The sequence below is a fragment of the Cryptomeria japonica genome, chromosome 11 (genome assembly GCF_030272615.1).
Source record: "Cryptomeria japonica chromosome 11, Sugi_1.0, whole genome shotgun sequence".
Classification (NCBI taxonomy): Eukaryota; Viridiplantae; Streptophyta; class Pinopsida; order Cupressales; family Cupressaceae; genus Cryptomeria; species Cryptomeria japonica.
Window position 1 is genome coordinate 448850872 of NC_081415.1, and position 21991 is coordinate 448872862.

Sequence of the window (21991 nt, forward strand, 5' to 3'; positions counted from 1 at the left end):
CAATCTGCACCCTCAAAAATCCTTTGGAATTGCATAGCTTGATCCCCCTCAACAATGCCTCCATCTCTGCATTATTGTTTGTAGATATCCCCAAATATCCATATGTTGCCCATAAACAATTTCCTCTCTCATGTCTAATCATACTCCCATACCTAGACTCTCTCAGGTTACCTCTGGCCGCACCATCAAAATTGAGCTTAACCCATCCATCTCTAGGCCTCAACCATCTCACTTCCTTCTTCTTGGGCTTCTTTGAAAGTGAAAAGCTCATTGGGATTAGAAGATACTCCCAAGCTTTTTGAATCTACTCATCCCATTTTGAAATGTAGTTAACTTTTTTACAACAGACTTTCACAACCACAACTTCACATATACTTATCTTCATGTCGTCAATAACATATTGGACCGAGGGAACCTTTTCTCTAAATACTCAATTATTTCTCTCTTTCTAAATCTTCCATGCTATCATAGATGGGCTCACTATCCAAATGTCTCCCCATAGCGAATATTTCCCCATTGATGGCCCCCCACTAAGAAAATCAAACAATTTATGTTGCTAAACAGTTTGCCAACTGACCGATACTAAGAGCCAATCCCAACATAGAGAGGCATATTGACACTTGAAAAACAAGTGGTTGGTATTCTCCTCTGCACTAACACATAATGGACAAATTTCTTGGACCCGCTATACCAATCTTGTTAAGTCTCTCTCCCGTTAAAATTATGTCATGTAAGGCAACCCACAGAAATGTGCATGCCCTTGGCACTACCTTTTTGTTCCAACATAACCCTGCTGGCCAACTCACACCCGAACTCCTCTTCATAATCTCATATCCAAGCTTGACACTGTATTCCCCTGAAGTAGCCACACACTAGATGATCTCGTCTTCCTGCTTTCCCATCACTATCCTTCTATCCAGAGTTCTAAAAAGAGCTTCTCTCAGTCTGATTCGCTAATTAGACCCTCATAATTAATAAACCACTTAACCGAGTCGCCAACCTTAGAATTGACTTGGAAATAATCCACCACAACCTTGTCAATTCTATCTTCCAAAATAGAGATCACGTCCTTATTCTCTATGATCTCCTCCAACACAACCCCTCCATTCCAAGAGTCATGCCAAAATGTATCTTTCGTCCCATTGCCTATCTTCCACGATAAGTGGTTTATGATGATCCCTCTGCATTCCCACAAAAACTCCCAAATTGGGGATCCACCTTGTGAGTTGGCAATTGTAAGAATCCTTGATGGGTCATCCTCGTCAAGATTCTTGAATCTCATGATCCTACACATTTTCTCTGGATGCTTGAACATTTTTCATGTGATTTTTTCCCCTAATACTGAGTTCTAAAGATTCAAACTTCTAATTCCAACTCCTCCCTCTACTTTATCCAAGCAAACCACCTACCATTTAACCAGCGGAATCTTATTTAACTCCTTAGATCCCGACCACATGAATCTTTTAAATGTTCTTTCAATCTTACTGGACATGTCAATGTTGATCTTGAAACACGACATAACATAAATTGGTATAGCAGATAATATTGCTTTCAACTTCACAATTCTACCTACCTGGGACACCCACTTATTCTTCCAACTGTCATCTTTAGATTGACATTTCTTTAACAGCTCTTCCCAATACTTGTTATATTGTGTCATTGAAGTCAAATTTTCTCTTTGATTTGTTTGATCTGTGGTTTTGTGGGTTGCTAACCATTTGCTAATTTGATTGTGAAACAGCCAAAGAAGTCTGGGAAAACTTATAGAATGTAGTTTGAGAGTCTTAAAATGGAGGAGGAGGAGAGTATTGCAGCCTACTTTCTGAGAGTTGATGAAGTGGTGAATGCCTTGAAAGGTCTTGGAGATACCGTTGAAGACAAAACTATGGTTCATAAGATTTTGCGCACACTGCCCCTGAAGTTTGATGTCAAAGTTTCTGTTGTTGAAGAAATGTTAGACTTGAACAAGCTCACTATAGACAAGTTGTATGGAATCCTGACTGCATATGAAATGCGTACCAATGTTGAGAACCCATCAAAAAGAGAAACAACCTTTAAAGCTTCAAAGAAGGGTAAAGAAAAGGAGCAAAAATCCAGTGAAAGCTCAGAAGAAGATTCAGAGGATGAAGTTGCTCATCTTGTTAGAAAATTAAAAAGAGGATCTGGTAAATACAAGGGAAAGTTGCCTTTGAAGTGCTTTAACTATGGGAAGATAGGTCACTTTGCATCAAAGTGTCCCTATGAGAAAGAGGAGGGCAGCGATGATGAAAGAGATTCTAAGTTCAAAAATTCCAAGAAGTTTGTCAAAAGGGGAAAGAAGTTTCAAAGATTCAAGAAAAGTCTCTATTCGAAAGAAGATAGTGACTCTTTCCTTAGTAGTGAGGAAGAAAATCATAATGATGAAATTTTATTCATGGTTGTTGAAGACACTCAAGAAGTAGACTATTTTGATGAAGAAGATGTGGAGGTTGATCTCGAACAAGAGTTGATTAGTGCTCTCAATGAGATCAAGATATTAAAAAGTAAAAATCAAAATCTCAAGTTTCTGCTACAAGAAGAAAATGGTAAAGTTTCTGAGAAAATGTTGGCTCTAGAAGCTGCTGAAAAGATGGTAACTAATCTAAAAAATCAGATTGAAGAAAGTAAAAAGGTTGTAGAAGACCTCAGAAAACAACACAAAGCCAAGGAGGCTACTTGTGAGAAACTTGAAAGAGAAATTGTGTCATTAAGAAAGCTTGAAAAGTCCTCTCAACAGTTCAGCAAGGAAAACATCTTTCAAAATAATGTTATGTCACTAGATGACTTATTGAACTCTCAAAAGCAGTCCCTTGACAAGAGTGGAGTTGACCATGATGAAGGTCAATGCTCAAAATCTGTTGAAGGTAAACAAAGAAAACCCAATGCTGGTTTTGCCTTTAAAAATAGAAATGGTAACTTTAGCAAATTCTTTAATGCTAGACAAGCTCATGTGACTAGTTACAACAATGCATACTTCTATGGCTATTGTTTTTCTTGCAGCTATTATGGCCACAAGGCTGGAAATTGCAGAAGATTTCCTAAAAGAAATTTCAGTTTTATAAATCAGAATTCTTTTGCTCCATTGAGAAATTATAATGTTGTTTGTTACAAGTGCAATAACCTTGGTCATTCTGTAAAGTTATGTAAAATTATGTCGACGAATTTGCCTAAGAAGGAGGATAAAGAAGAGAAAGGGAAGAAGAATATGGAAGTTTGGAAGAAGAAAGAAAAGTTAGGTCTTGAAGTAGCTTTAGTTGTGCAGACAACTCTTCTTGCTCAGAATAAGAAGGATATATGGTACATTGACAGTGGTTGTTCTAGACACATGGTGGGTGACAAAAGTAAATTCCTTACTCTTAAGAAAATGAATGGAGGTAAAGTCAAATTTGGAGGTAGTTCTTCTCCAAGATTTGCAGGTATAGGCACTCTTGTTTTGAATGATGGTGAAACAAAAGTAGAAAATGTGTTATATGTCAAGGGTTTGAAACACAATCTGTTAAGTGTAATTCAACTATGTGACCAAGGATATGATCTTTCTTTTAATTCAAATTGTTGTACTATAAGCAAAAGTAAAAAATTTATTGCTAATTCTACAAGGGAAGCAAACAATCTTTATATCCTTGATGCTTCTAATAGTGAGATGTGTTGTTTAAGTCAGTTTGATGAAGCTTGGTTATGGCATAGAAGACTTGGGCACATAAATTTTGAAAATTTGATTAAAATCAGCAAGAAGGAAGTTGTAAGAGATATTCCACAGCTAGAGAAACCAACAGATATTATTTGCAAAAATTGTCAGATGGGGAAGCAAACTAGAACCACCTTTAAATCCAAAGACTTGTCCAACTCCAGACCACTTGGGTTAGTCCATACTGATCTCTGTGGACCAACTAGGACAGCAAGCTTGCAAAGTGAAAAATATTTTATGTTGTTAATAGATGACTTTACACGTATGACATGGGTTACATTTTTTAAAGAAAAATCAAAGTCCTTGGAAAAATTTAAAGCATTTAAAGCATTAGTAGAGAATGAAATGGATTTAAAGATTAAGTGATTGTGCTTTGATAATGGTGGTGAGTTTACTTCTAACGAATTTGTGAGCTTTTGTGAGCAACATGGAATTAGGAGACAAGTTTCAGCACCTAGAACACCACAACAAAATGGTGTTGTTGAAAGGAAGAATAGAACTGTACAAGAGATGGTTTGTAGTATGATGAATGAGGCCAAGGTTAGTGATGCTTTTTGGAGAGAAGTTGTTCACACAGCTATGTATATCCAAAACAGAGGTTTGTTAAGAGCCAAATATAACAAGACACACTATGAGTTGTGGAAAGGTAAACTAGCAACAGTCAAATACTTTAAGATTTTTGGTAGTCCTTGTTATATTAAAAGGGATGATGATAATCTAGGTAAGTTTGATCCTAGATCAGATGAGGGTATCTTCTTAGGTTATTCTTCTAAAAGCAAAGCTTATAGGTGTTTCAACAAAAGATTGCATAAAATTGTTGAGAGTGTTAATGTAAAATTTCATGAGATGACTGACAATTCCTATGAGAATGGAAATGGCAGCAGCAGTAGTCAAAAGGAGGAGACAAGTAATTTTGTTCAACCCTCTTCTTCACAACCACAAGCAGGGACAACAAGTAATGACACTCAAAATACTCCTAAAAATTCTCAATCAGGAGCTGGAAATGCATCTTCTTCATCTAGTACACAAAATGGGACAACAAGAACACATTTTGAAATGAATCAGAGAGTGAATTTGGTAAAACCTCTTTCAAGACTCCTAAATTTGTGCAAAGAAATCATCCTGTTGATCATATTTTACCTGAAAATATAGCTAGAGCTACTAGAAGAAATGTAAACTATTTTGAAGATAAAGATGTTTCATTGCTTTCTATGTTTGAGCCTAAGTGTTTTGAAGAAGCACCTGAAGATAAACATTGGATAGCTGCTATGAAAGAGGAGCTTGAGCATATTCAAAAGAGTGACACATGGGAACTTGTGCCTAGACCCAAAGACAAGAATGTCATTGGCACGAAATGGGTCTATAGAAACAAACTAGATGAGGAAGGACAAGTGGTAAGATATAAAGCATGTTTAGTGTGTAAAGGATATGCTCAAATAGAAGGTGTGGATTAGGATGAAACTTTTGCACCTATAGCATGTGTAGAAGCTATTAGATTTTTTCTTGCCTTTGCCTCATATAAGGGTTTCAAGGTGTTTCAAATGGATGTTAAATTTGCATTCCTTAATGGTGATTTAAGTGAAGAAGTATATATTGAGCAGCTTGATGGTTTTGTGTTGACTAAAAAACTTGATTATGTTTGCAAGCTGAAAAAGGCTTTGTATGGACTTAAACAAGCTCCATGAGCTTGGTATGACAAGCTGGACAAGTACTTGCAGCGGCAAGGTTTCAGAAAAGGAGTTGCTGACAACAACTTATATATAAAATAAGAAGGTAATAGCATTTTAGTTGTTGTTGTTTATGTAGATGATTTGATTTTTGGGAGTGATTGTGTAGGTATGAGCAAGGAGTTTGTTGCAAATATAAAACAAGAGTTTGAAATGTCTATGTTGGGTGATTTATCTTACTTTCTGGGTCTTCAAATTCAACAATTATCAGATGGTATCTTCATCTCTCAAACAAAGTATATTAGAGATATGTTAAAGAGGTTTAGAATGGAGGATTGTAATCCAGTTAGTACACCTATGGAAATAGGATGTAAACTCAGCAAAAATGATGAATCTCCTAGTGTTAATCAAACGTTTTACAGGTCTATGGTAGGAAGTTTATTGTATGTCACAGCTATAAGACCTGGCATTATGCAGGTTGTTGGATATGTTGCAAGATTTTAGGCCACACCTAAAGACACTCGTGTACAAGCAGTGAAGAGGATCTTTAAATACCTTAAGGGTACAATGAATTTTAGTTTGTGGTATTCTAAATGTTCAGATTTTAGACTAAGAGCATGCATTGATGCAGACTGGGGAGGCTCAGTAGATGATAGAAAGAGAACGAGCGGAGGTGTTTTCTTTGTTGGTGGCTGCCTTGTTTCTTGGCTTAGTAAAAAGCAAGCATCTATCTCATTGTCAATAGTGGAAGCTGAATACATAGCAGTTGTAGCTTGTTGCACGCAGGTGATATGGGTGAAACACACATTGCAAGATTTTAAGATTGAATATGTTGATCCCATTTCAATTTTATGTGATAATATGAGTGCTATTGATATTTCAAAAAATCATGTTTTGAACTCTCGTACTAAGCACATTCCTATTAAATATCACTACTTGCATGAACAAGTGGTTAGTCAAATTGTCAAGTTGGAATATGTGTTCTAAGGAGAAGGTTGTTGATATATTCACAAAGCCATTGCCACGGGAAAGTTTTGAATATCTCAGGAAGAGACTTGGAGTGCTTTCACTCCAACACTAATTTATGGATTGAACTCGGGGAGAGTATTTATTGTTTTATTGCATGCCCCATTTTAAGTTTTTGTAGGTGTGCCAAGGTCATTGATGTCAAAGGGGGAGCAGAAAGACAGGGGGATTTTGGTTCAGTTTTGGCTTCTCTGTTTAGTTATTGCCATCAATGATAGGGGGAGATTGTTATATTGTGTCATTGATGTCAACTTTTCTCTTTGATTTGTTCAATCTGTGGTTTTGTGGGTTGCTGACCATTTGCTAGTTTGATTGGAGACACTTTTACTTTTTTGTCAATCTGTGTGTTTTAGTTCAGACGAAGCCACATGTGTGTTCCAATTTGGAAATTGGCATAGTTTTTTCTCAGATGTTAGGTGGCGATTTTGACATAACAATATTATGTGCTTTGTCAGAAGGTATTATGTGTGTTCGAATCAGTTACACTATTCTAAGAAAAATGTCAGATTTTCTATCTTGACAAATGCTAGGAGTTAATTTTTTAGAAGCATCGCCCTTGATTTATTGTCAGTCATGCAAGTCATTTTAACAGTGGTGGATGTTTTATTTTTAGAAATTTGTTATTGGGTTAAAATTTTGCATCTACTGTGTAAGGATAAATTGTATCAATACTCTATTGGTCTAAACGTGTAATCATTGTGTAGTGAGTAGAGGCTCAGTGAATTTCTCTTATGCCTCTTACAGAGATGTTATTGTCAGGGGTTAGATGAGAGATTTGATCTCAAAACATAGGAGATGAAAGAAAGAAGTTGTGTTGTAAGGATTTTTAAAAAAATATGAGGTTCGAAAAACTTCAGGTTAAAAAAGTGATCGTAGAAATTTGTTTTAAAAAATATGTCTCTCTTTTTTTATATTAAGAGTAATTATTGTTTTTCTTAAGTGGAGACGTCCTTTTCAAACAAGAGTGTATTGTGCTGAAAATGATAATGAAGGAATTCAGTTTGTGATAGTTTCAAAATTAGTCAATCCACAACAATGTGCATGTGTTATTGTGAGGATTCGGTTATTACTAAGAGGGGGGGGGGCTGAATCAATGATAACAATAAACTACAATCTTTAACCAATCTGAAAACACTTCTCAAAAAAAGTTCATAACCCGTACCGGTAACTACTCAATCAATCACTTAAGGCAGATTTACCAAACTACTCATTCATGTGTTCATCAACATGTAAGCAATGTAAAGATATCAAATCCACACATAAACAAATCAACCACAATATAAACACTGAGATTTTTCATGTGAAAACTCGAATGGGAAAAACCACAGTGGGAATTGGTACCCACAAAATATTTGCACTCTTTCGGAATGCGTCCTATTAAAGGCCTAGCCCGGTTAGGAGCTTTACAATAATGCCCGGTTAAGAGAAGACCCTATTAGGAGTCACCTGGTGAAGGGATTTTAACCTCAATTCTATTAGGAGCTCTACCCCATTAGGAGTAACCTTGCTAAAGGATTTAAACCCAAATTAATGAGCCACCCAGTGAAGGGATTTACAAGATCGGGCCTATTAGGACCTACCCAGTTAAGGGATTTTAATACGGTTGCAACTATTAGGAAACAATAGATAAATGATCTGATCAATGCACTCTCTACTTGCTAGTACAGATCCATTTCAGCTCCAATCTTCTTCACACATGCAGACATCTCAATCTGGTTCGACACACTCTCTTCTCTAATCACCGACAAAAAATCTCATCTCAAACTCGATCTAAATACACTTTTCAACTAGGTTGGTTACATAACCATAACCAAATTCAAAATACATTGAATTTACATCATAGATCATATTAGATCATTACAAATCATTACAGATCATCATACAAATCATTACAATAAATTTTAAGACAATTACAGTCATTGAATGATCATAACACATCATCGCACATCAATTTGATAAGTTTCCAAACCCTTAACACATTCTGCTAAGCATTTCGTTGTTTCCCAAGAAATTTTCTCCTTGTACACGCTTAAATGCAATCTTATCATCACACACAATTTTTGACATGTCATCACTAAGTAATAAACATGATAAGATTCATTGCCAAACCATAAAACATCACTAGTTAAAGATCTTGTTACTGGTTCTCAAACCCTACACTGAATATACAATAGTCAATTACAAACATGATGCGGTACCTGTCATAGACTCATTATAATGTCATAAGCATATTTTCCAAACCGCAACCATCTCCTTCATTGTTCCTACTTACCGGTTCGCTTTCAACTTAGCAAACATTTCATTACCAGTTAGGCTTAGATAACTTAGATGATATACCAAACATAAACAAACATGGTTGCCATCAATGACAATACAAATAACTAATCATAAAGCATAATATCATAGTTATATCATCACCAATAGTCCATCAATATATCATATCATCCTTTACCAGTACATCATCATCTCCATCAGTTATGCCAATATGCCAACATTCTCCCCCTTTGGTATTGATGGCAACACTAAAAGAATACAACACCAAAATAATCAAGTAATGACAAATACCAAGAACTCATCATGCCATGATGTATTGATTTGTGCTTCACTTGATCTTCTCCTTTGATCTACTCCTCCTTTGCATTACTTCTCTCTATCATTGTTCTTCTTCTTGTCATTGTTCTTCTCCCCCTTTGACAACAATTCCAAAGGTGCAAAGGCATCTTATGTCTTCATTTATGTTGCTTCATCTCTCTTGCTCCCCCTGAGGAGTAGCCCACTTCTCATTAATCCATAGTGAAAGATATTCAAGAAGTCCACTGGATTGATGCATCATTAGCATCCTAGTTGGTCTTAGGTAGGGGTATAACCCCTAACTTACCTCTGAGAGATTTAAAGGTAGCCTTAGGTAATGGCTTAGTAGATATGCCAGCCAACTACTCCTTACTTGACACATGCTCCAATCTCACTTTCTTTTCCTAACTCTTTCTCTCAGAAAGTGATACTTCAATTCAATATGTTTAGTCCTAGCATGCAGTATCGCATTCTTTGAAATGTTTATAGCACTAGTATTATCACAATGTATGACCACTGGTTCTGTCATATCCTGATTGAATCCTTCTAATACATGTCTCGTCTATATAGCTTGTGTACAATTCATGGATGTAGCTACATACTCTGCTTCTATTGTAGACTGAGAAATACAAGTTTGTTTCTTACTAGTCCAAGATACCAGTCTATCACCTAGAAAAAATGCATCACCGGTTGTGCTCTTCCGATCATCCACATTTCTTGCCCAATCAGCATCAGTGAATACCTACAAAGAAAAATTTCCTCTGTATGGATATCATAATCCATAATCAACTGTCCCTCTAAGATATTTGAATATTCTCTCCACTGTTGTCATGTGTGTCTCCTTAGGGCTCTTCTGAAATCTTGCTAGTAAACCAACTGCATGGGCAATATCTGGTCTACTATGAACAACATAATGAAGTTTCCCAATCATAGATTTGTATTCCTTCTCATCCATTGAGGGTGAATCATCTTCTTTTGACAATCTGCAACTTGTAACCATAGGCGTTCCAACTGGTTTACAGTCTTCCATTCCAAAGGTCTTTAACACTTCCTTCACATACTTAGACTGACTGATAAAAATTCCTCCTTTCATCTGCTATACCCGCAAACCAATGAAAAATTTAATCTCACCTATCAGAGACATCTCAAACTCTTCCTTCATCTCATCTACAAAAGTCATACTCATATCATCATTTCCTCCAAATATGATGTCATCAACAAATACTTTTGCAATCAACATCTTGTCTCCTTCAGTCTTCGAATAAATATTGTTGTCCTCGTTGGTTCTCTAAAATCCAATCTTTATCAGATGTGCATGAATTCTCTCAAACCATGCCCTTGGTGCTTGCTTTAATCCATATAATGGTTTATGCAACTTGCATACCATACTCTTGTCTTTTGTCAATGAAAACCCATCTGGTTGTTTAATATACACGTGTTCTTCAAGAATACCATTCAAAAATGTTGACTTTACATCCATTTGATAAAATTTAAAACATTTGAAGGTTGCAAATGCAAGTAGCATTCTAAATATTTCAAGCCTAGCAACCGGTGCAAAGGTCTCTCCATAATCTTCACCTTCTTCTTGTGCATACCCTTTGCAAACTAGTTTTGCCTTGTTTCTAACAAATTCACCATCTTCATTCAGCTTGTTTCTAAATACCCACTTTGTACCAATCATATTTTTATCATCAGGTCTAGGAACAAGTGACCAAGTGTTCTTTTTCTCAGTTTGATCAAGTTCTTCATTCATTGTCTTTAACCAATCATCATCCTTAAGAGCTTCCCTCATTGTCTTTGGTTCAACTATGGAAATCAGGCATGCACTTTCTCTGATTTTTCTTCTAGTTTGTACTCCACCATTCTTGTCACCTATTATCTAGTCTTCAAAATGATTTAACCTTACATACCTAGGTATAACTTGTTTCGATGCAATAACCTCTTCTTGTTCTTCATCTTCGTCTTCATCTTCGTCTTCATCTTCTTCAGCTATCGGTTGAGTATCTTCCTCTGCACTGTTTCGCTCAACATCTTTATGCACTTCCGGTTCAAAAAATCATGTTTTTATTCATCATCTACTAGATCAGATTTGTTGGTATCATCAGGTTTATCAGAGAACTCAACAACTTTTACATTCACACTCTCTACAATCTTCTTTGTCCTTTTGTTAAAACACTTGAAAGCTTTGCTCTTAGTAGAGTAGCCAAGAAATGTTCCTTCATCATTTTTAGGATCAAATTTACCAGTATAATCATCTCTCTTTATAAAACACTTGTTGTCAAAGACTTTGAAATAACTAACATTAGGAATTCTACCATACCATAACTCATAGGGTGTCTTGTCATTACCTTTCTTCACCAGTACCCGGTTCAATGTGTATACTGCAATGCTAATTGCTTCTCTCCAAAACATCTTAGGTACATCTCCCTATATCAGCACAGTCCTTGTTGCTTCAACAATGGTTCGGTTTCTCCTTTCTGCAATTTCATTTTGTTGTGGTGTCCTTGGAGTGTATAACTGTCTCTTTATTCTAATTTCATCACAATATCTCACAAACTCATCTGATGTAAACTCTCCACCCCGATCAGATCTTAGGCACTTAAGATTCTTACCGGTTTCCTTTTCTACTAAGGCCTTGAATGCCTTGAACTTGTTGAAAGCTTTTGACTTTTCCTTCAGAAAAATAACCCACATCATCCTTGAAAAATCATTAGTAAATAACATGAAATACTTGTCACCATTAAAACTTCTAGTCCTCATAGGACCACATAAGTCAGTGTGCACCAAGTCTAGAATATGCTTAGAAGAAAAAGATATACTCTTAAAAGAGGATGTAGTCATCTTACCCAATTGATATTCTTTACACATCACATTGTCTGGTTTAACAAGTTGTGGCATACCTCTAACCAAATTTGACTTGCTGACCTTAACCACGTTATCAAAGTTCACATGACAAAACCTTATATGATATGAACAACTATCTTCAACCTTAGCAACCAAATAATTGTTTACACTAGCATTCAGATGGAATAAGTTACCATTAGTTTGTTTACCAGTAGAAATTAATTCTCCTTTGCATCCTAAGATCTTGCACACTACATTCTTAAACTCAAGATGATAACCTTTGTCATTCAATTGACCAACACTCAACAAGTTATGTTTCAAACCTTCAACCCAATATACATCATCAACATTACTTTTACCATTCAAAGAGATAGAACCTTTACCTTTTACCATACAAGGTGAATTGTTCCCAAATCTTACTACACCACCATCAAATTCTTTCAAGAGAAATAAACTTGTTCTTATCACCAGTCATGTGGTGTGAGCAACCACTGCCAATAATACATTCATCATTGTTGTTAATGTGAGAAACTAAAGCCTTCTTATCAGATAGATCTTCTTTATCAGCAACAAAAACAATCTCTTCATTGTCTTCATCCTCATATTCCTCATCAGTAGCACCTTCTGTAAAGCAGAAAAATCGAACCCTAGTTGTTCTCCCCTCCCCAACTCCAAGGAGAGAGAAGGGAGGTCACTAGGGTTGATGGTTTTCACTTAGGAGAGACTTTACATTCAAAAGAGGGGTTGAAACCCACAAGATCCAATCCCACACAATGCAGGATTGGATTCTAAATGAGTTTCAAGGGTTAAGACATCAAGGATACCCTCTTTTGTAAAGAATATAGATAGAATGATTGAACTAGGAATGCATGTAAAGTAAGAAAGATTCGCTTATAAACGGAGATAGGGATACGGGATGAAGCTGCGGACCTGGAATTAGCAGTAAAATGTCGAGACGGTGTTGTTCTGCAAGTTTGAGCGAAAGTTGACGGGACGATGGCGCCCGACGTGCACACGGTCCTCCGAAAAATCCGCGAAACGAAGGGGGACCTGTTCGTCTCTGCACAAGGATTCCAGATCTTCAATTACAGCCGCGTACCTGCAACCTACACACAGAAAAGAGAGGATGATTGGGGGGTTAGGGATTAGGGGTTTGCCTTTAGGTCAAACCCCAGTTTTGGAATTAACCAAGAAATGAGAATGTTGTAAATGTAAATGTTTGTAATGTAAACAAGTACTGATACCTTGTTGTAAGAATGTTTGTATTCTTACATGCGAAGGTGTAATGTATGTTATGTGTTATGTGTTGTAAGTGATCTCCTCTTCAATGGTTGAATCCTTGTCTTGAATGCAACACCTAGCCTTGAATGGAGACTTAGAATGCTCAATTGCTTGAAGGAATACTTGAATGCTTGAATGCTTGAATGTTTGAATGTTTGAATATCGCTTTCGCCTCTTGCTCTTTCTTATTTCCTTCCTCCCTTTCTAGGAGAGGAAAAGTAGTTTATATACTTGTCAATTAGGGTTGAGAGACTAATTTTCCCAACCTTAGGCCGACCTAGAAACAATATTTTACAATTTGCAAACTTCAAGACCCGATGCCCAAAAGGAGACCGGGCCCAAAATAGGGCCAGGGACCAGGGCGCTGGGCGCCATGGTCCCACCTCCCGGGACAGCAGGGTGCAAGGAGGGATCATGCCAAGGTGCAGAAAAATGCAGTTTTTGGTGTTGTAAACAGGTTTCGGGGTCTCCATTCAGGTTCAACGTTGCGCCACCATCGTGAAGACCCAAATGCAGTCGAAATTGCAAGTGTCGCAATTTTAGGACGCTACATTTAGCCCCCACTTTAGCGGGAGTATAAGCGTACGCTCATACTTCCACTAAAGTACAAGGAAACAACATTGAAAAACTTTCACCACGTCAAGGAGGCAAGATACACCAAGCCCCCAGTGGACTAAGGATCTTACGACTTCGATTGACAAAGTAAAAGGGAAGATCACGAGGGAGAACCATGACTATCAGTAGTAAGGTTCCCTCACTATGAGTCATGCAAGAAAGATATCAAAAATTTTCAAGGCAAAGCTAAATTTGTTAAGAAATTTCCAAGTATCTTGAAAAGATATGAACGGGATGTATGCCCCCCTACGTTAAAGCGATCGCACATGCCTCATCGGGGGTGATTGCTTTAAGGTAGTGATACATATAAGAAATGAGAAAGGAGCACGTTATCACAAGGATTTAGCCCCCAAGTGTGAGATAAGCCCAAGGATAATAGACACAAAACACAAAGCACGAGGTGACTTCGCTTTCCTTGGAGTCAGTATGTTGTATGATAATTCATGTATATCATATGTATGTATGCATAATTGTTCTTCATTCCCCAATCAAGGAAGGTCACCTAGAAGAAGGGAACACATGTGTCTTTTGAGTCAACATGAGAGAGACCAAAAGAGATCTCAATGCTTTGCATCATCCTCAAGTAGACAAAACTAAGGACAACAAATAGAAGAATGAGAATAACACATAGAAGAAGTAACAAAAGAGATCAAGAGAGGAGGAAAGAGTCTGCTATGCTAATGAAACTAGTCTAGCACGTCATCTACCCCCCGATCTTGCTGATCAATATTTCGGGAAGGTAGGAAACACACTAGAGGAGGAACATCCAACACAACAGATGGAGCTATCACAAGATCCAAACAAGGGCTATGTTCATGTTCCGAGCCACGTTGTTCTTGTCTAGGAGCTAGGATAAGTTCTTTAGAAAATTCGTTAGATAAATGGTTATCAACATCAACATATTCACTATCAGAATGAACAGGAGTAACATTTTCATCATGAATAATATTTTCATCTATATCATCATCAAGATTTACAAAAATAGGATCTTTAACTCACACAGGATCAAGGCCATCATGCATCTTATGTTTAGGAGATTTCGGCTCAATCTTCGGCTGAGGAGAAAATGGAATAATACTGGCTAAAGGTGTTTTTGGGGATTGCAAAGTTTGAGAAGCAGCTACCTGAGCTCTAAGACGACACTTTTGTCAGCGTTCACGTGCAGAACGATTTCGTCTAGTCTTAGTAGGAAGTTGAGAAGATTGAGGAGGAGGAATGTTCTCATCCTTATCACTTGGGTGTTTAGGTTGTGGTCTCTTAGGTTGAATAATAGGAGAAGAGGAAGGTCTCTTCTCTCCATAAGAGGAAGGAGGAGGAACTGCTCCATATAAGGGAGGAATATTTGGTTTAGGAAGGAGACCAAGTCCATCATGACGAGGAGGTATAGGTCTACTTTTAGGAAGTTTATTAGTCATAGGCATAGTCACATTCATAGGGATGGGTTGGGAATCTTCTTGAGGAAAGACATTAGTTTTATCTTTCAAAGGAAGAACTTCCTTCTCAAGAATGATAGGAATATCAAGTTTGGGTGTTCTAGGTTCACTTAGAGATAGGATCATATCTTTTTTCCACCTTTGATAAGATTTGAAAAGATGATCACTTCGCGGAGGAAGAGATTGGAATTGTTTAGGCCAAAAGTAATCAATAAGAACGCTAGAAGTTCTTTCAGCTGGTTTAAAGAGACTATGATTGACAGTAACAACTTCACCATTATGGGGAAATTTCAAACACTTGTGAATAGGAGAAGCAATAGCTTTCATGGAAGATAGCCAAGGATAGCCTAGCTTCACACGAAATTGTTCGGATGATGGAATAATAGCAAAGCTCATATCAAGGGATTTGTTATGGACCTCAATAGGTAATGTAATAGAACCAATTGCAGGAGAAGAAAATGCATCAAATAATTTCACAGCCACATTTGTTTTGTCATAGATCACTTGATTCAATTGCAAAGTAAAAAGAAATTCTTCAGTAATGATATTAACCATACAAGAAGGATCAATAAGCACTCCACGGCAAGGTGTATTCTTGACTTTTGCAACTACATATAAAGGACCATCAGGTGCCCTGATAGTTTCACTGGAATCAAAGGTGATGGAAGGTTCTTTAGGGATTTTCTGCTGCTCTACAAAGTTAAACACATTCAGAGTCATAGACACAAGATTATCAAGTGAGACAGAGGAATCATTAGTATCAATCGCATTAGAGGTATGAGAAGGCAATGGATCAGTAAAAATCTTAAGATTTTGGTTAGGAGGAGCTACAGATGTGTTGCCTTTATCATTCACACTAGAAACAAAGATAGTATTATTATCAATCAAATCTTGGATTTTACCCTTTAAAGCAAAACATTTTTCAGTATCATGCCCAGGATGACGATGAAATTGACAAAAAGATTTGTTATCAAAATAGGGTGAATTAATCTTTGTAGGATCTATTTGCTTTATAGGAGGGAGGGTAAGCACATTTTGTTCCAATAAATTATTCATAATACTATGCAATGATTCATTCAAAGGAGTGAACTTTCTTTCTTTCTTGAAAAACTTAGAAATAGGAGGCACACCTGATGCTGCATTCACATTGTTGTTGATGATGTTTTCATTGAATTTAATGGACTCTCTGTTCGGTTTAAACTTCCCAAATGGTTGTTGACTACTATCACCCTTATCACTCGGAGCCATAGGATTTGCTTGTTCCATTTGACTCACAGTCAGTTGATAATTGTGAAGAGTTGCGCACAACTGTTGGAAAGAAGTAAACTCAAAAAACAGAAGTTTTTCTCTAATATCTTTTTGTAAATTAGAAATAAATATTCTTTGAATGTCATTGTCAGGTATTGGAAAAGAAATTTGAGCATACAAATGCTTATATCTACCAATGAAATCAGTCACTTTTTCTTTAACACCTTGTTTACAATGCATTAAATCAATCAAAGTAACTTTAGGACTTATATTGTTTTGAAATTGTTGAATAAAAGCATTTGCAAGTTGTTCGAAAGAAGTAATAGAATAGGAAGGTAACGAGCAATACCATTGTAGGGCTTTATCTCTTAATGTTCTAGTAAACAGTTTTGCAAGCAACCTTTGGTCATAAGCAAAATCAGTACATATTGTTTGAAAGGTCTTAACATGTGTTAGAGGGTCACCCTTACCATTATAAAGCTCCAAATGCGAAATTTCAACATGTTTAGGGGGGATAGCTCGAACAATGTCAAGAGAAAGTGGGCTCGCAACATCAAATGTGGGCACACTAAACTTAGATTGATTCATAGAGGCAATTTGTTGCTGCAAAGAAGAGATAGTTTGTGCAAGATTGTTAATGGTTGCTTCAGTCGAAGAGTTCATATTAGGCGTGTTAGATTGTGATGGAGGTATTATGTTATTGAAAGAAGGTATTGATTGAGAGTAAGGTGGTGGTACACTATGATAGTTAGTCATAGGAGATGATTGGAAAGGAGGAACACTACAAGGAGGAATGGAATGGTTAAATGAATTGCCCCCTTGTGTCATGTTTATTTGTGGAGATGAAATAGGGACACTCATTGAAGGAATGAATGAAGAAGTTGGATTGAATGAAGGAAGAGGGTTGATTGAAGAAGAAGGATTTCCCCCATGACTAGTGATCATAGGAGGAATGTCTTGTATTGAAGTAGTCATTATGTTTGATGTAAAAGTAGGTATACTAGCAATAGGAGTTGTCAAAGGAATAGAATGATTAACTTGAGTAGGAGGTTGTGTATAACCTAAAGTTTCGGCACAACTCTTCATAGGCATCACATTCGAATCCACAATGTGTGCAATACCACGCAAAATATCAATTCCATTCTTATCACTTTGAACCATACGTTTTAGACCCTCAATTAATGAAAGAGCTTGACTATCGGGGTATTCTTGAGACATCCATTGTCGAAAATCATCAAATTGGTTATCCAATTTTGAAAGTTGTTCTGTAGAAACCTCATGGAGAGCTTCTTCATCATTAAGAGGATTAGAGGAATTACCCATGTCCTCGTTAAATAGGCCATTCAAATTAGGTTCCATCTCCTCAGTAATTAAACCTTGGAAAGACTTAATTCTAAGGCTTCGTCTAACGGGAATAGTGTAAGTAGGGCTTATTGTTGTAAAACTCATGCACTAAAGAGAGAGAGAGAGAGAAGATTTTGAATTTTAGAGGTAGCAAATTTCAATAAAATCAGCCAATCTCCTAGATTTAAGCTGTTAAATGCAATCAGGACAATCTCCCAAAATTTCGGAAAAAATGTCCGGGACCGTGGCGAACGGAGTGCACACGGTCCTCGCAACTTTTTTTGAAATTTTCAGGGATGAAAGTTATGATGATTTTAAAGCTAATCTGAAAAAATTGAGTGATTTTACGATCTATAGATAGGCCAAATTAAAGTTGCAATCTCAAAATTGAACCCTACCAGGATTGTTGAAAAATGTAAAATTTGAATTTTGAAAAAGAGGGGGAAACTGAAATTTTGAATTTTATGATTTTAGAGGGAATACTAAAAGCAATGCAAGTTTTGAAATTTTAAAAATTGAGTCAATTTCACGCAAAATTCAATTTTGAAAGTGGAAATCAAGGTTGTTGCAATTAAACACTTAATTTCAGAAGTTACAAATTGTAAAAATTTGAATAAAGCACTGAAATTTCGAATGAATGCCAACACACTTTTCAAATTTAGGACTGTAAGAAACACAATTTTGATATGAATTTCAATTGCAATGATTTTTGAATGATTATAAGCCTTTATCCAAGCAATCACTAGACCAACTTTGACTTTAATTTTAAAAGTGTTAAAATTGATAAAATCAGCCAAAATTCTGGATTTTAGCAGAAAAATACAGTAAGATCTAGCTCCCAAAATTTCGAAAAAAATGCCGGGGACGATGGCGCTCGGGGTGCACACGGTCCTCGCAACTTTTTTCCAAATTTTCAAGGATGAGAGATATTGTGATTTTATTGCAAAATCCAAAGTTACAGCCGATTTGGAAGTGTTTTGATTAGTGAAATTATCAGTCAAAGGTTGAATCAAGAAGGTCTTAAAAATTAGGGTTTTGACATTTAACCACTTAATTTTCAGAATTAAAGCACAAATATGAATTGACAATTTGCAATAGAAGGGTAGATCTAAAACAAGCATTAACAATTAAACATTCCACAAGTTTAATTACTAAAAAGAAAATTTTAGGGTTTTTATGCAATTAACCTCTAAAATTTGCAAAAGATCAAACATGGAAATGTAATTAAGGAAACAAAATTTTCAGATCTAACCATGAATAATCAAAATTAGGATGTTCACGTCGGGTTCACCAAAATGTAAAGCGGAAAAATTGAACCCTAGTTGTTCTCCCCTCCCCAACTCCAAGGAGAGAGAAGGGAGGTCACTAGGGTTGATGGTTTTCACTTAGGAGAGACTTTACATTCAAAAGAGGGGTTGAAACCCACAAGATCCAATCCCACACAATGCAGGATTGGATTCTAAATGAGTTTCAGGGGTTAAGACATCAAGGATACCCTCTTTTGTAAAGAATATAGATAGAATGATTGAACTAGGAATGCATGTAAAGTAAGAAAGATTCGCTTATAAACAGAGATAGGGATACGGGATGAAGCTGCGGACCTGGAATTAGCAGTAAAATGTCGAGACGGTGTTGTTCTGCAAGTTTGAGCGAAAGTTGACGGGACGATGGCGCCCGACGTGCACATGGTCCTCCGAAAAATCCGCAAAATGAAGGGGGACCTGTTCGTCTTTGCACAAGGATTCTAGATCTTCAATTACAGCCACGTACCTGCAACCTACACACAGAAAAGAGAGGATGATTGGGGGGTTAGGGATTAGGGGTTTGCCTTTAGGTCAAACCCCGGTTTTGGAATTAACCAAGAAATGAGAATGTTGTAAATGTAAATGTTTGTAATGTAAACAAGTACTGATACCTTGTTGTAAGAATGTTTGTATTCTTACATGCGAAGGTGTAATGTATGTTATGTATTATGTGTTGTAAGTGATCTCCTCTTCAATGGTTGAATCCTTGTCTTGAATGCAACACCTAGCCTTGAATGGAGACTTAGAATGCTCAATTGCTTGAAGGAATACTTGAATGCTTGAATGTTTGAATGTTTGAATATCGCTTTCGCCTCTTGCTCTTGCTTATTTCCTTCCTCCCTTTCTAGGAGAGGAAAAGTAGTTTATATACTTGTCAATTAGGGTTGAGAGACTAATTTTCCCGACCTTAGGCCGACCTAGAAACAATATTTTCCAATTTGCAAACTTCAAGACCTGATGCCCAAAAGGATACCGGGCCCAAAATAGGGCCAGGGACCAGGGCGCTGGGCGCCATGGTCCCACCTCCCGGGACAGCAGGGTGCAAGGAGAGATCATGCCAAGGTGCAGAAAAATGCAGTTTTTGGTGTTGTAAACAGGTTTCGGGGTCTCCATTCAGGTTCAACGTTGCGCCGCCATCGTGAAGACCCAAATGCAGTCGAAATTGCAAGTGTCGCAATTTTAGGACACTACACCTTCATTAACTGCAACATAACACTGTTTCTTTCCTTGTCCCTTATATTTTCTAAACTTTTCCTTTTGATCACTATTAGGACAGTTTGCAGCTATATGTCCTATTTTGTTACAAGAGAAACACTTAAGAGGTAGCTTTCCTTTGTACTTACTAGTGCCTCTAGGAAGTCTTTTTGCTAATAGAGCTTCAAATTCCATCAAATTATCTTCATCATCTACATTAGCTTTTCTACCACCATGATGACTTGACCTGTATTCATGACTATGACAAACATCTTTCCCTTTTCTCACCGGTACACTATATACATATGCTTTGAAAGCATATTTTGTCTTAGGTACACTGTTATCAAATATATTCAACTCAAAAGCAGTGAGCTTACCAATCAAAGAATCAACAGTAACCTTATCATTACTTACTGACCTCAACTCTTGAATAGCAGACACTCTAATGGCATAGGCAAGCAATAGGGTTCTAAGCATTTTACTCACCATAGTGTCTTCATCTATAGTACCACCAACACTTTTGATTCCACACAACTTCTTTTATCCTCTATCCATACTAAGTGATATTTTCTCCTTCCATCATTCTCATATCATCAAACTTTCCTCTAAGGTTTTCTTCTTTAGCCTTTTGCACATGCTTATCACCACCATAGATTAATTCTAACTTCTCCCAAACTTCAAAAGAAGTTTCTAAACTATGGACATCAATATATTTAGTATCAAAAAGTGTACTTACAATGGCTTCCAATGCTTGAATGCTTTCCTATTGCTCCTTAAGTTGATCTGCTATCAGAGAACCGATAGGAGGTACATACTTAGTAATAATATGCTGCCAGAATTGAGCACCCATACCTTTGATGTAAAACTTCATTCTATCACTCCATATTCTGTAGTTGTCCTTAGTGAATTTGGGACCCTCCTTCTTCATCATATTCTCAGATCTTTACCTCAAGTGATTAAGCTTCTACAGAAAGAGGACCTAATGCTCTAATACCAATTGTTATTGTGAGGATCTAGTTATTACTGAGAGGGGGGAGGTTGAATCAGTGATAACAATAAACTACATTCTTTCACCAATCTAAAAACACTTCTCAAAAATAATTCATAACCAGTATCGATAACTACTTAATCAATCACTTAAGGCAGATTTACCAAACTACTCATTCATGTGTTCATCAACATGTAAGCAATGTAAAGATATCAAATCCACACATAAATAAATCAACCACCATATGAGCAGTGAGATTTTTCATGTGGAAACCCAAATGGGAAAAACCACGGTGGGAATTGGTACCCACAAAATATGTGCACTCTTTCGGAATGTGCCATGTTAAAGGCCTAGCCCGGTTAGGGGCTTTACAATAATACTCGGTTAGGAGCTTTACAATAATGCCTGGATAAGAGAAGACCCTGTTAGGAGTCACCCGATGAAGGGATTTTAATCTCAGCTCTATTAGGAGCTCTACCCTGTTAGGAGTAACCTTGCTAAAGGATTTAAACCTAAATTAATGAGCCACTTGATGAAGGGATTTACAAGATTAGGCCTATTAGGACCTACCCGGTTAAGGGATTTTAATACTGCTGCAACTATTAGGAAACAACAAATAAATGATCTAATCAATGCACTCTCTACTTGCTAGTACAGATCTATTTCAGCTCCAATCTGCTTCACACATGCAAACATCTCAATCTAGTTCGGCACACTCTCCTTCTCTGATCACCGTCACAAAATCTCATCTCAAACTCGACCTAAATACACTT

The 21991-nt window shown here is 36.8% G+C and overlaps 1 protein-coding gene across 1 annotated transcript; it reads left to right on the forward strand.

Annotated features, from left to right (window-relative positions):
• Nucleotides 1–1789: 1789 nt before the first annotated feature.
• LOC131860243 (uncharacterized) lies at nt 1790–3080 on the forward strand. The gene is made up of 2 exons (XM_059214624.1): nt 1790–2882; nt 3019–3080. Exons 1-2 carry the CDS (start codon nt 1790–1792, stop codon nt 3078–3080), a joined length of 1155 nt encoding a protein of 384 aa, XP_059070607.1.
• Nucleotides 3081–21991: the final 18911 nt, after the last annotated feature.

Excerpts from the sequence above, each read along its gene's own strand:
- LOC131860243 (XM_059214624.1), top strand. The coding sequence starts at position 1,790 with ATGGAGGAGGAGGAGAGTATTGCAGCCTACTTTCTGAGAGTTGATGAA. Across the intron at positions 2,883-3,018 it reads ATGCTCAAAATCTGTTGAAG|CTATTATGGCCACAAGGCTG; the intron begins GTAAACAAAGAA and ends TTTTTCTTGCAG.